At 38.6% G+C, this 12821-nt stretch overlaps 1 protein-coding gene across 2 annotated transcripts; it reads right to left on the bottom strand.

The window, feature by feature from the left end:
- Positions 1-4566: 4566 nt before the first annotated feature.
- On the bottom strand, positions 4567-12515 carry LOC147860974 (casein kinase 1-like protein 1). Of its 2 annotated transcripts, XM_087323690.1 has the most exons (14): positions 11613-12514; positions 11474-11514; positions 10277-10346; positions 9852-10000; positions 8625-8720; positions 8461-8531; positions 7717-7778; positions 7566-7629; positions 7394-7478; positions 7181-7307; positions 6989-7065; positions 6849-6915; positions 6647-6765; positions 4567-5249 (listed from the first exon to the last, which is right to left on the bottom strand). In XM_087323690.1, the coding sequence occupies exons 1-14, from the start codon at positions 11686-11688 to the stop codon at positions 4947-4949; spliced, it is 1407 nt and encodes a 468-aa protein (XP_087179816.1). In that variant the 5' UTR covers positions 11689-12514; the 3' UTR covers positions 4567-4946. The 2 variants fall into 2 exon arrangements, with proteins under 2 accessions (XP_087179816.1, XP_087179815.1); XM_087323689.1 differs by having other exon boundaries at positions 7394-7629; positions 11613-12515.
- Between the last annotated feature and the right edge of the window lie 306 nt (positions 12516-12821).

Here is a 12821-nt window from a genome sequence, read left to right as displayed (position 1 = left end):
TCGATTCCAACTTTTGTTGCTTCCGGTCCTCAATTGTCTTGTCTTCCAAAAAGACTACATCCAAATCCTCACTACTTTCTTATCGACTAGGTCCCACCTTGTAGCCGAACTCATCCTCCGAGTACCCGAGAAATATACATGGTTTCGACTTACTGTCAAGCTTCGACCTTTGATCCTTAGTAACATACACATATACTAAGCATATGAACACCCTCAGGTGTTGTTAGAAGACATCCTTTCCTGTCCTTGCCCTATGTGGGACATCACCTTTCAATGGCACTAAGGGAGACTTGTTGATCAGATAAACTGTTGTATACATTGCCTCAGCCCAATATGATTTCGACAGCTTAGCATGCGACGTCATGCTCCTTCCTCTTTCAATTATCGTCTGATTCATCCTCTCTGCAAGCCCGTTTAACTCAGGGGTCTTCGGTACTATGTATTTGATTCTAATACCTTGGGCCTTGCAGTATTCTTCGAAGTGCCCTTTATATTCGCCACCATTGTCGGTTTGGACAGCCTTCAACTTCCGACCCAACTCTCTTTCCGCTCTAGCCTGGAACTCCTTAAAGAATGACAGTACTTGGTCCTTTGACTTTAGTACGAAAGCCCACAACTTACGACCATAGTCGTCAATGAATGTCACAAAGTACTATATCCACCTCGATGCAATGGAGCATCTACATACTAAAAATAGCAACAGCCCTGCAAATGATGGATAATGGAGTACACATTGTAATGCCTTATGTCTTCACTATGAAATATCATGGGCATGTTGGACGAAACATTATATGTTCATTTTATCTTTGTTGCTTAAATGGCCCTCTTAGGCACAAATCCCTATCGTTTAGGTGGCTACATCCATGCCTCTCTCTCCCCATCCAGATCATGTACATAAAAATAGCACCAGTCCTCCATAATGATGGATAATGGAGTATCCATTGCAATGCAATATCATGGGCATGTTGGAAGTTACATAACATGTTCCTCTTATCTCCATTACTTAAATGCCCCATTAGAGTGACTCTCCTACTATTTAGGTCACAACATCCACGCCCCTCTCTCCCCATTTTAGCGACTCTCCTACTATTTTTGTCGCTTCTTTGTGAACTTCTCTATCTGTTTCTTCCTGTGCCGGTATGTTGAGCCACATTTGACTCCGACTGGGACATGACACCCTTGTCCTTCCTTCTCGTCTCCTCATTCAAGATACTTGTCTTTACCACTTGTAGAGACAAGTTCTCTTCTTGACACGGGGTGTTGAGAGTCACCACCAGGTTCTCCCAGCTATCTGGCAGGGTACACATCAGCAACAAGGCTTGTATAGCATCATTCAAGGGAAACTTGGTTGTCGCAAGTTGGTTCACATACCCCATGAATGTGTTGATGTGCTCGACTATGCTTTCTCCATACACATCAGCAACAAGGCTTGTATAGCATCATTCAAGGGAAACTTGGTTGTCGCAAGTTGGTTCACATACCCCATGAATGTGTTGATGTGCTCGACTATGCTTTCTCATCAAAGATGTTTTATTGAGGGCATTCTTCCTCTCGTACAGCCCTGACTGCCACATCTCATAGGCATTTGTGTCGTTCACCATATGCTAAAGGACATTGGCATCTACGCATTGTCTGATGGTGGCCACTGCCTTCCTATTGAGGAGTTTCAATTCAAACTCTAATACCCCCATGGGTATTTGTTCTCTGTCGATAGGCACGTATAGATCTTTGACGATGAGAAGATCCTCCATTTTGATCTTCCAATCTGCATAGTTGTGTGATTTCAGGACCATCATTCCTGGAAATCCACCCACACTTCCTTCCATCTTTGCCTATCGCTCTGTTACCAATTTGTTGGTAATTGATCGTAAATCAATGAGGAAGATATGCTGAAATGTACAGACAGAATACGGAAAAACAACAAAATGGACAAATATACAATGCACACAGTTTTACATGGAAACCCTAAACGGGGAAAACCACGGGAACAGAGATCCACTATACAACAGAGAATACAAAGAACAGTTACAACTCTCTCTGAAACTCAGAGGATAACCACTTAGGGTGCTTGGCGAGTTCGCTGAACTCTGCCGCCGGTCTCTCTCTCTCCCTCTACCTACATAGCACTTCGTTATATTCTACTCTTTCTGTTCTACACACACATAATGTTTGCCCTAGGTGTATTTATACTCTCATACATAGTATGTGCTATTTACAAATACAACTATTATTATCATTATCTAATAATAAAGATAATAGTTAATTAGTCGACTAGTCGACTAGCCGACTCCTATGTCGAGTGTCCAGTTGGCCCAAATAGTCGGTCTTGTCCTCGACTTGGATCATCTACTATCGACTCTCCATGTCATCGAATGTCGGTTCTCAACCCGACCAATTGGCTACTCCTTGTCTTTGATAATCAACTCAAACAATCGGCTCCTCCCACATGAGGGACCTATTCCTAACAATATGTATGGGCAACAGTTATTATTATGATGATGATAATAATAATAGTTAAGTTAATCGACTCATCAACTCGACTGTCCGACCCACAAGTCGACAATCCAGTCAGTCCAACTAGTCAACTATCGTGTCGACTACTACTTCGACAATCGGGTCGACTCATCCCTCACTTGGTTTGTCCAACCAGTATAGTCAATTGCCACAGTCGACTCTCCATTCCTTTAATCGGCTAACTACTAAGTCGACTCGATGATTGATCAATCATCCCAACTTCGACAGCCGACTTCTCGACTACCGATTCTTCTAATTGATTAGCCGACTTCTCCCTTAGGAGGGACAATATCCTAACATAACCTTGGTATTTGAGTTTCATACTAGTCTACATCATCATCTCAATGCCCTAGCTACTTTTTCCTATGAAAAAGGGCTCATAGAAACTAGGACAGACGATGGTTGTGACCTTCCACATATCCACATTGACTCACCAACAAACTATCACTTAATTTGTCACACGTATCGCCAATGATTGAATTTCTCACAGATATGCATTTCTAGCCATGCTAAAACAACAATGTTGCCAAGCCCACTTCCAAGATCCATATACTAAAGTACAATTATTTGACACCATGGTCAGCCTTGCCTTCACATACAATGCATTCACATGAACTCTATGTTTCCCCAAGTACATGTGGAGTCTCGACACAAATAGAGCAGCCCCTAGTTATGATATTCATAGATTATACATGCCAAAGCATCCACGTGGAATTGGCAATACCCCCCATGATGTTAGGAGCATTATTTCCGTATAGTGAAGCACATCAACCAAATTCGAATTGTGCTACCTCAAAGAATATGTAAGGCATTTGAAGCATCGAAGAAAGTGGATACAATGAAACATGTGGAAGGATCTTGCCATTCACAAGTAATGGAGTAACTCAAGAACGGTGGCCTTGACATCAAGAACTTGTTATCCTTTCAATATTGTACAGCTCTTGAAAAGGATGAATAGGACATGAATTGTGGCAAGAATTGGAAGTCTATGCTCAAAAGACTTGGACTACACCAACAAAGCCTCTTCTCCCAAGTAAAGCAAGATACATGGACATCTACTTGTCACATAGATCATGCAAAGCAAAAGACCATCAGAATATCCTCCCATCAACTTGAGATCAAAGAAAGACAAGCACTATAGTTCTTACAAAGCAAAAGACCAACTTCGAGTTTCCTCCCATCAACTTGAGATAATAATAAAAAGACAAGCACTAAGAATACGTAAACCAAAAGGCTTTGAAAAGTATGCAAAGGAGAGATCAAGATCACGGAACATTTTGCATTGAAATGTGTAGCTAACAAGCACTTTAAAGAGAAGCATGCCACCCATCATGAAACTCCATTGCAATTTAACAAATGATGGGGAACACCACAACACTTCGTTCAAATATTAGCTGGGAATCAGACAGTTGCATCTATTCAGTTTGTGTGTCTCACTACAAGATGCAACAATTACATATCATTAATTTCTTCCACAGCTTCACGTCCCCACTGACCAAATGCTGAGTCATCGCAAAGTAAGCAACAAGGAACGTTGACAATACTAACACTGCAAGTACCAGTCTGCCACATGCACCATACTGTACCAAAATAGTGCAGATCATTGGTCACCACCCAATACATAGCTGAATTTTATCATAGCTACATCTCACCACACCTACCAACATTAGATTAAACCCATACATGTCAGTCATACTTGCATGTAAAAGCTCCATATGCATTAAGATACCAACCATGGAGCTTTTACTCATGTTCCAAGTACAGATAATAAGAATCCACCCATATTTGTAATCAGAATTTGACTCAAACTGTCTCCTCCCCTCTGGCTCCCTCTACAATAAATTCCACCTTCACATTGTTAAATTCCAAAAGCACAAACTATAGAACCTTTAAAAAGCTCCCAAAAAAATTTTGAAGAGTTATGGAGCAAATTATTAGTTCCATAACTCTGAAATATCACAGAATATTGTTTCCAATATATACTACATTCATCCAGAATACAGGTTTTTAAGTTCATTATCTCATCAATTAGATCATGAGCATATAGAGTGCTTTAAATCAAAAGGTCAAGAGTTGAATTTAAACAAGACTGTTAGTTAGAGGATGTACCAAAATATCCCATTATGAATTAGCGTCAATCAATCACATGGGCATCAAGAGGCCCATTATAGAAGTAAAGCCCATTTCATTTATGGCTAAACCCAATAAGAGATGATAAACTAAGAGCCACTTTATATCCGTGGAAGAAAGGTCCGGATATGGTGAACTACATAGGGGGGATGTAGACAGACAGTACCACTATCTTCTGATTCTGTAAGCAAAAAACTCGAAAAGAAATTTAGAAAGTCCAGCCCACCAAAAGAACGAAACACACCCGAGTACAGAACCTTATATATATTGAGGCAGAACCAATCATCATTTTATTACTATATTCAGCGTCTTGCATCTTTATCAAATCCGAGCGATTCAATTCCTCTGACAACTGAATCATATTGCTTTGTGTTCATCGAATTTCTAGCCGATGAAGATGATCTTTTGGGGTCAGATGAGCTCATCGCACCCCTTTGCGCAGATGGTGTTCTTAGACTGGCTGGTATAAGCCTGGTTACAGAAGCCCGGGATGGCTCTATCATCTCTGTTGGTACCCGAGGTTGACTACTGGAAACAACAGCTTTTCGTGAAGTACTGCCTGATCGAGAAAAATTTAATATACGCCCTCTTGGAGCCGTCTCCACCTGAGAGAAAGAAATCGAATAAATGATGTATTAACATCACTAAACAATCATTAATGGTTTACATAAGGTAACAATCACAACTGCTTTCATTACATGCCAATTTGAGTAACAATAGCAAAATGTGGATTGACATCTAAGAAGAGAAACAAAGACCTACATTTTTACATTATATAAAGTGTCTCTTTATAAATGAAAATAGAGAATAGGGCCTCCTCAAACCAAAAAATGACAAATCATTGCCTCTATAACAGGCCTTGACACTGTCTCAAATTAGAAACTATTTATTAAAAGATATAAAACGGCAAGAAAATGGATATATTATTGACAAGTTCATGTCTTTATTCAAACAATGCGTATGGCACTTTCATGGCAAAAAACAATCAACCGTGCCTAGATAATTAATGACTTTTCAAATAGTTGATAATAGACGGCCTCCTCCAACCTAGCACAAATCACTGTCTCAACAACAAACCCTTAAAAGGATCTCAAATTAGAAAATAATTAATTAGCGATGTAAAATGACAAGAAAAGGGAGATATTATAGAAAAGTTCATGTCTTTTTTCGAACAATGAATGTGATACTTTCAACGCAAAAAATAATCAACCATTCACTTAAAGTCACCAGACTACATCAAGATAATTGTAGCAGCAATCATTCTAGACAAAGTGATTTCCTTTTCCAAAAGTTCAACAAGCAAAAAAACCAACCGTTTTTAAAACCAATGTGCACAAGATACCAGGCATATATCTAGTTCTTTTCTATGATGAGTATCTTGCTCTCTATATGATTCATAGGGGAGTCATGCAACCTATATACTAATAATAATGCAGGTAAATTACTTGAAGAAAAAATTTAACATCCCATTCAATCATGCCGAACACATCACAAAAAGGCCACCCACATTCAAACAGCAAATGAGGTATTCACATTGTGAGATAGTCACCAATTCTCAAACCCACTATCATAAGAAACTTGGTCTCCCAACACTGATAGCACTTGGATGTTTTTGTAGACACTTGGTGCATATCATGCACAACCAGTGGCTGCTCCAAGGACGGAGTATAGACCTGCTTACGATTATGCCCAGAACTAGGTTGTATCAACATCTCTAAAAGACTCCAATTGTCATATGAGGCCAAAAAGTTAATGATTGTCCTATAAGACCTAACAGACCTAAAATCTACAATGCCCTATGAGATTTGACCAACTATGACGGCAATGACCAGAAACCACCCTAGGGATGTTATGTGTGGCACACCAGAGATAGCAACAAAGAAAAGAAAGATAAGTTAACTTGACTTGGAACATATAGTCCAAGTTCCATACTGGAATATTAACCCCAATATAAAATAGAGAAAGACCATGACTTTTATCCTTTACAGATGAAAACAAACACCTCTTTCGAGGCTCTTGCCTCATCTACGTCTGACATCTTTTGCTTCTGTGCCTCACTAGGCCCAGCTCCAGAAGACCTTCTGGTCGAATTCCAGATTGCATCTCTTGATTCCCTTGCTTCTGAAAATACTCAAAAAATGGAGACAATAAGCATATGAACTAATGTAAAACCTTCTCAATTACATTAAGAGTAAAAAGGAAACCTGGTGGATTCTCAGCAACATTAGTAGTGCCAACGCCAGTAGTCACCGCTGCTGTGGTGGTTCCGCCCTGCACATCGTGGAGGCTAAATAAATGAGATATGCCATGAGAACTAGCTATGACATGCAATTCAGTTACTTACACTTGCAGCACCAGCAGTCATCTGTGTCTGCTGATATTTCAAAATTGTCCAATCAAACACATAGTCAAATTGGAAACCTGTATAAAGGTGGATGTGGTTACTTTACATTCTGAAATAAACTATAATGTCACTTTACATTCTCAATAAGATTCATAATATGATAATCATACCAAATATAAAGACAAACTTTACCCTCTCTGATGAAAAGGTCACGGAAAATTCGTTTCAAATATGCATAATCCGGTTTATCATCGAAACGCAGGGACCGGCAATAGTGAAAGTATGAAGCAAATTCTGAGGGATATGACTTGCACAAAGCCTAAACATAAACCCTCAGCAATTAAATAAAAAGGTTAAAAAGCTGATAATAATATTTTTTTATGTGTAGAACAATATACACATTACCTCTATGGATGTTGACATCTTTCTTTCACTTATTCTTTCATACTTCTGTCTCTTTGTACCTGCTTTCAAACCTTGCCAAGGCAAACTAGAAAACATGAAGAAAGTCAATTCATGACAAGATAAAATACACAAAATTTCAAAATCCAAATAGATATTGAAACTTGAGAGATACCTTCCCCTTAGGAAGTACATGAGAACATAGCCAAGAGACTCAAGGTCATCTCTACGACTTTGCTCTGCAGAAAATAAGATATTCCATTTAATAAAATTTATAACTCATGGCTGAGTTTGGAATGCCAAGAATTGATTTATAAGCCACTCACCAATTCCAAGGTGTGTGTTAATACTTGCATATCGAGCAGTACCAGTAAGATTCTTATTCTCCCTGGATAGAATATAAAATTAATCAATGCATTTAGAATCATCAGAATAGAGGCTGGTATATTAGATAATCTTCCAGGTTTAGACAGTAACCATAATCCTACAAGATTTAATGGTCTGGAACATAAATATCAATGAGCACAACTCACTTCTAGCTATTGAGATCCTACAAGCAACATATCATGATCTCTAGATCCTACCTTGATAAATTTGGGTCAGCAGAGAAAAACTTTTGTGAAACCCTAAACCATCAGTCAATAGACATATAGCTATAGACAAAGCCTTCTACACAGTGATTTTAATACAAGCAACATCATTGTGAACACACGATGTTTTTGTGGTTCCACTCTATTCATTCACAGCAAGTTGATGAATATGATTACAGTTTCAATATCCCACAACAGCATGACTAACAATACTGGTTTTCTAAAACATGCAAAAATTCTCTCATACAAACTTCGCCATCACAATGTATATGTACAGAGTCCATAAAGCATACATTATTTGAAGAATAAAAGAATGTCACAAAGTTTGCAGATTTTGCCAATCAAACAATGCAAGTGGGAACTACCACAGCTACTAGAAACCTTCTAACACATACAGTGCTAGTACAATGTATCGTTTAATAGAACATCAAATTAAACCTTTATGCACAACCATACGTTTCGAAGAAACTAAAAGCAGACCTATATGGAATATGCTGGTGAGTGGATGCATCCCGGTATTTTTTGGCAAGTCCAAAATCAATAACGTACACCTTCAAGCAGAAAAAATAAGATAAATAAATAAATGAGCAAAACGAAATTATAATATGATAACCACCCCAAAAATGAATTAGAGAATTACATACCAGATTGGCTCGTCTTCCAAGGCCCATAAGAAAATTATCAGGCTTTATGTCTCTATGCAAAAAATTCTTTGAATGTACATACTCTACCCTATTAATCTGCACATCCATTATTACACCTTCAGGAATTGTATTATATACTGTATCATGCAAATGCATTAAATCAAAATTGAAGTACAAGGCCCTCCTTTGCAAATGTAGTCTCTATTTTACCTTGATTTTGATCCTTCAAGGAAAGTCTCAAACAGAGGTATAATCGCTTCAATAAATTCTTATGTCATCATCAAATCTTACTTCAACAGGTATTGCGGCATGTCATGGAGAAAGTTAGTGAAGAGGAGAAACTTCAACACTATCTAGTGTCTAGATTACAACGCCAACATAGACGCATTGCACATTTAAATAATCATTAATCCATAGAGTTTCATTGATGCGATCAATGGGTGCCTTACATCTAATTGTTCTGTTCTCATGCTCATCAGATATTCAGAGGATGACACATTCTTCATAATGATGGATAATGGAGTACACATTGCAGTGCCTTATGTCTAAGCCTATGAGATATCATGGGTATGTCAGAAGAAATATAACATTTTGTCTTGTCTCTGTTGTCTTGTCTCTCGTATCTAAATACCGTTTTACTGCTCATAATGCAAACCAACCTCATAGATTCAACACTCAGGATAGCATCATTAGAAGAGGCTCTTGAAATATATGCACAAAAAGAGCCAATGAATTGCTAAGGTGTTCACAATGCATTTTTGAGTCTGGCCTTTGTGCTTCATGTGATTACCACCCTCAACCACAATCTTTCCATTAAATATACTACTCTTGATTTACTTCTTAGTTTGTTCGCCAAAAAAGAACCTCGAAGAGTTCCTTGGAATATACCTTTTACTGCTCATCACGCAAACCGACCTCATGGATCCAATGCAAAATCTCAGGATAGAAGCATTCAAAGAGTCTCTTGGAATATATACACATCCCCTTGACTTTCAAAGATATAAAAGAATCTTCCTAATCCCCATCCCCCTTGATCTACAATCATATCCTAATGTCCTTTTCACTGCTCATCATGCAAGCCAACCTCATCGATTCACTACAAAATCTCAGGATAGCATACTCTACCCATTGATGTGTATATAAGGAAGAATAGGAAAAAAATAATATATAAACATGGCTATATGCACACTAGTATTTACTAAGTTTCAATGATATAATCCAGTATACCATCTGATCTGCAAGCATCAGAACAGTTTTGAGTGAAAATTTGCGACTGCAAAAGCAGAATAAGTCTTCAAGGCTTGGGCCCAGCAAATCCAGCACAAGTACATTGTAATCTCCTTCAACACCACACCATCTAATGCTTGGGACCCCGGCTGTTGAAAGATAAAAGGAAAAAGGAGAAACAAATTTATATCGATCGTGGCATAGATATCAGTAAACAAAATCATAATTTTCAAATTGCGAAATATTAAATTAGCATTTTTTACAGCAGAAATTTCAACACGGTGACACTCAAGCAGACATATCAAAAAATAGGAAAACTCAGTATTTATAAGAGAATCATAAATTAGATAACAATAACCATTAAAACTTCTGATATTCTTTAATATTTGAGATGCAACACAAAGATAAAAGGCGCATAGGCATACTTCCCCCTTGAAGGATTCGGTAAATTTTTGACTCATACAGCAGTTGTGGATGCTTGGCCTTAACACTTTCCTGAAGATAAAATAAGACCCATCAAACTAGACCATTTCACTAATACTTAACTACACAAGCTTCGATTACATACATTGCAACTTTCCATATGATATCCAAGAGTAGAACTATTAATAATGGCAACTGTGATCACCTTTTTGTAGACCACACACACCCCTACCTTCACTAGTGAAATCTCCAAAGGAATCTAATAAAACTCAGCAAGACCATCGAAGCTAGAACCTCAATGTACCATCCCATAAAATGAATTAGTCCTGTCACTTCATCAAAGAGAATACCCTCCCAAAATAACTACCTTGCAACCAAGTTGAAAATAATCCAACACTTGCTTTTTCATTATCATTTGTAATCCATGTTAATTTATACACAATACCACAATATGGATTTGATAATCTGTCTATATCACTTTCTCCAGTTCTAGGTCATTGCCACTCGGCCTATTTCATCGTCTTCACAAACATGTGCATTCCATCAATATGGCAGTTACCAATGGGTTTACGGTTCCCTACATGGCTTGAGCACATCTGCAAATTTAACAATTCTGCAAAGAAGTTCCAGTTCTCAATCATCCCACTCAGCCTATATCATCATCTTCGCAAATATGTGCCTTCCATGATTTTGGTGGTTACACATAGGTTTAGGGTTCCCTACATGCTTTGCGCACATCCATGTAAAATTTCATCTAAACAATTCTAAGAAAGGATTCCCTTACCAAAAATTCTGCAAAGGGGTTCCAGTAAACGGCCATTGGCACTCAGCCTATTTAGTCATCTTCACAAACGTGTGGGTTTATAAATTTGGTAGCTTTACATGGGTGTACATTGCCCTGCATGGTTTGAGGGAGTCAATGTGAAATCTCATCCAAACAATTATATGAAAGCATCCCCTTAGAAACAATTCTACGATGGGGTTCCTCTACCATCAATCCTACAAAGCAATCAATCCCCTTACCAACAAGCATACAAGTGATTATTCCCTTACCAACAAGTCCACAGAGTAGACGCCCTTATAATTCAATCATTTCTACAAAGTATGTAGCAATACATGGATTTAGGGTTTCTCAAATGCTTTTTCTCTTTGAATGTACATATAGATTTATCTACACAACCAATAATGTGAGATCTTACCAGTTTGATTCCAACCTCCTCATTTGATTGTACATTTGTACCTGAAATCCCAACAAAAGGAAACACAATATCCGTGTAAAACATTGTGTTCCCTACATAAAAATCATTATCTACATACGTAAATATAATAAATTCATACCAATATAAATCTCCCCAAATGAACCACTGCCAATTTTGCGCCCAAGTCGATACTTATTTGCAACACGTGGTTCCATGATTTGACTCAAAATTGAGAAATATTACCACAAACAGTATTGTTCCCTGAACTGAGATACAAAAATTCAACTTTTTGCAATGATTATCTGATAAGAAGAGCTCGATGAAAATGTTGCCTCCTTGGAAGATAAAGATGTCAAGATGTTGATGGTTAAGGTTATGTTTATAACTAGGGTTATATTGGTAACACAGGTTCCAGGATTATGATGCCAGACAATTTATTGAGATAATTAGGGTTCCCGAAGTTACTGCATCACTGTGTTCAAACAGAACCCTTACACGCTTTCTAGAGATCTTCACACCGACTGAGGTAAAATAAAATACCTACTCTCAACGTAAATAAGAATCCGCCAGAAAACCATGCTAATACTAAGCCTAATATTAGAAACACTAGTTTCTGCACAAAAATTGTAATGATGGTTTAGAACGGCTAATCTTCGTTCAAAAACAAACGGTGCCTCCACGAAACACTAGTATCTGCACAAGAGGTGGCTCCACAGAACACTAATTTAAAACCCCTAATTTCTGCACAGAAAATAGTAGCAAGAAACCCTAATTTAGAAAAGCCTGATCAGTGCCCAAAAAATGACTGGATGAAGCCCTAACTTTAACAGACCCTGATCTCTGCGCAGAAAGAAGGGCGAGAAAAAGACACTCTCCGCTGCGCATAAACAAATAAAGGGCGGCGTGAATAAAAGGCCCTAATTTTCACATACCCTGATATCTGCGCAGATACGATGGGTCAGAGGGGAAAGAAAGCCCCGCCTATCTCTGCTGCGCCATAGCGACGAGAAGGAAGATCGGTGGAGAAATGGATCGATCGAAGAAACGGAAGATGGAGGGAGGGAAGGGGGGGGGGGGGGGGGAAGGGAGGGTGAGAGAGGAAGGGAGCAAGCAAGAAAAGAAGAAACCCTAAAAAGAAAAACAGAAGGAGGGTCACACTGACAATCACAGATAGACCAGACACAGACAGACAGGAGACAGAGACAGAGGCGGAGACAGAGAGAAGGAGACGGAGGGGAAGGCTAAGATAGAATGCGAAGGGCGTGCCGCTTGACTTGACGGCACGCCGTTAACATCGCCGTCATCTTGCCGTCTCCTCCCCCCCTCCCCCTTCCTTAAACAGGGCCAT

The sequence above is a fragment of the Azolla caroliniana genome, unplaced genomic scaffold, assembly GCF_043228905.1.
Source record: "Azolla caroliniana isolate FFs.n. ecotype wild unplaced genomic scaffold, voAzoCaro1.0.p SCAF_8, whole genome shotgun sequence".
Taxonomy (NCBI): Eukaryota; Viridiplantae; Streptophyta; class Polypodiopsida; order Salviniales; family Salviniaceae; genus Azolla; species Azolla caroliniana.
This window is presented reverse-complemented; position numbering and strand designations above follow the sequence as displayed.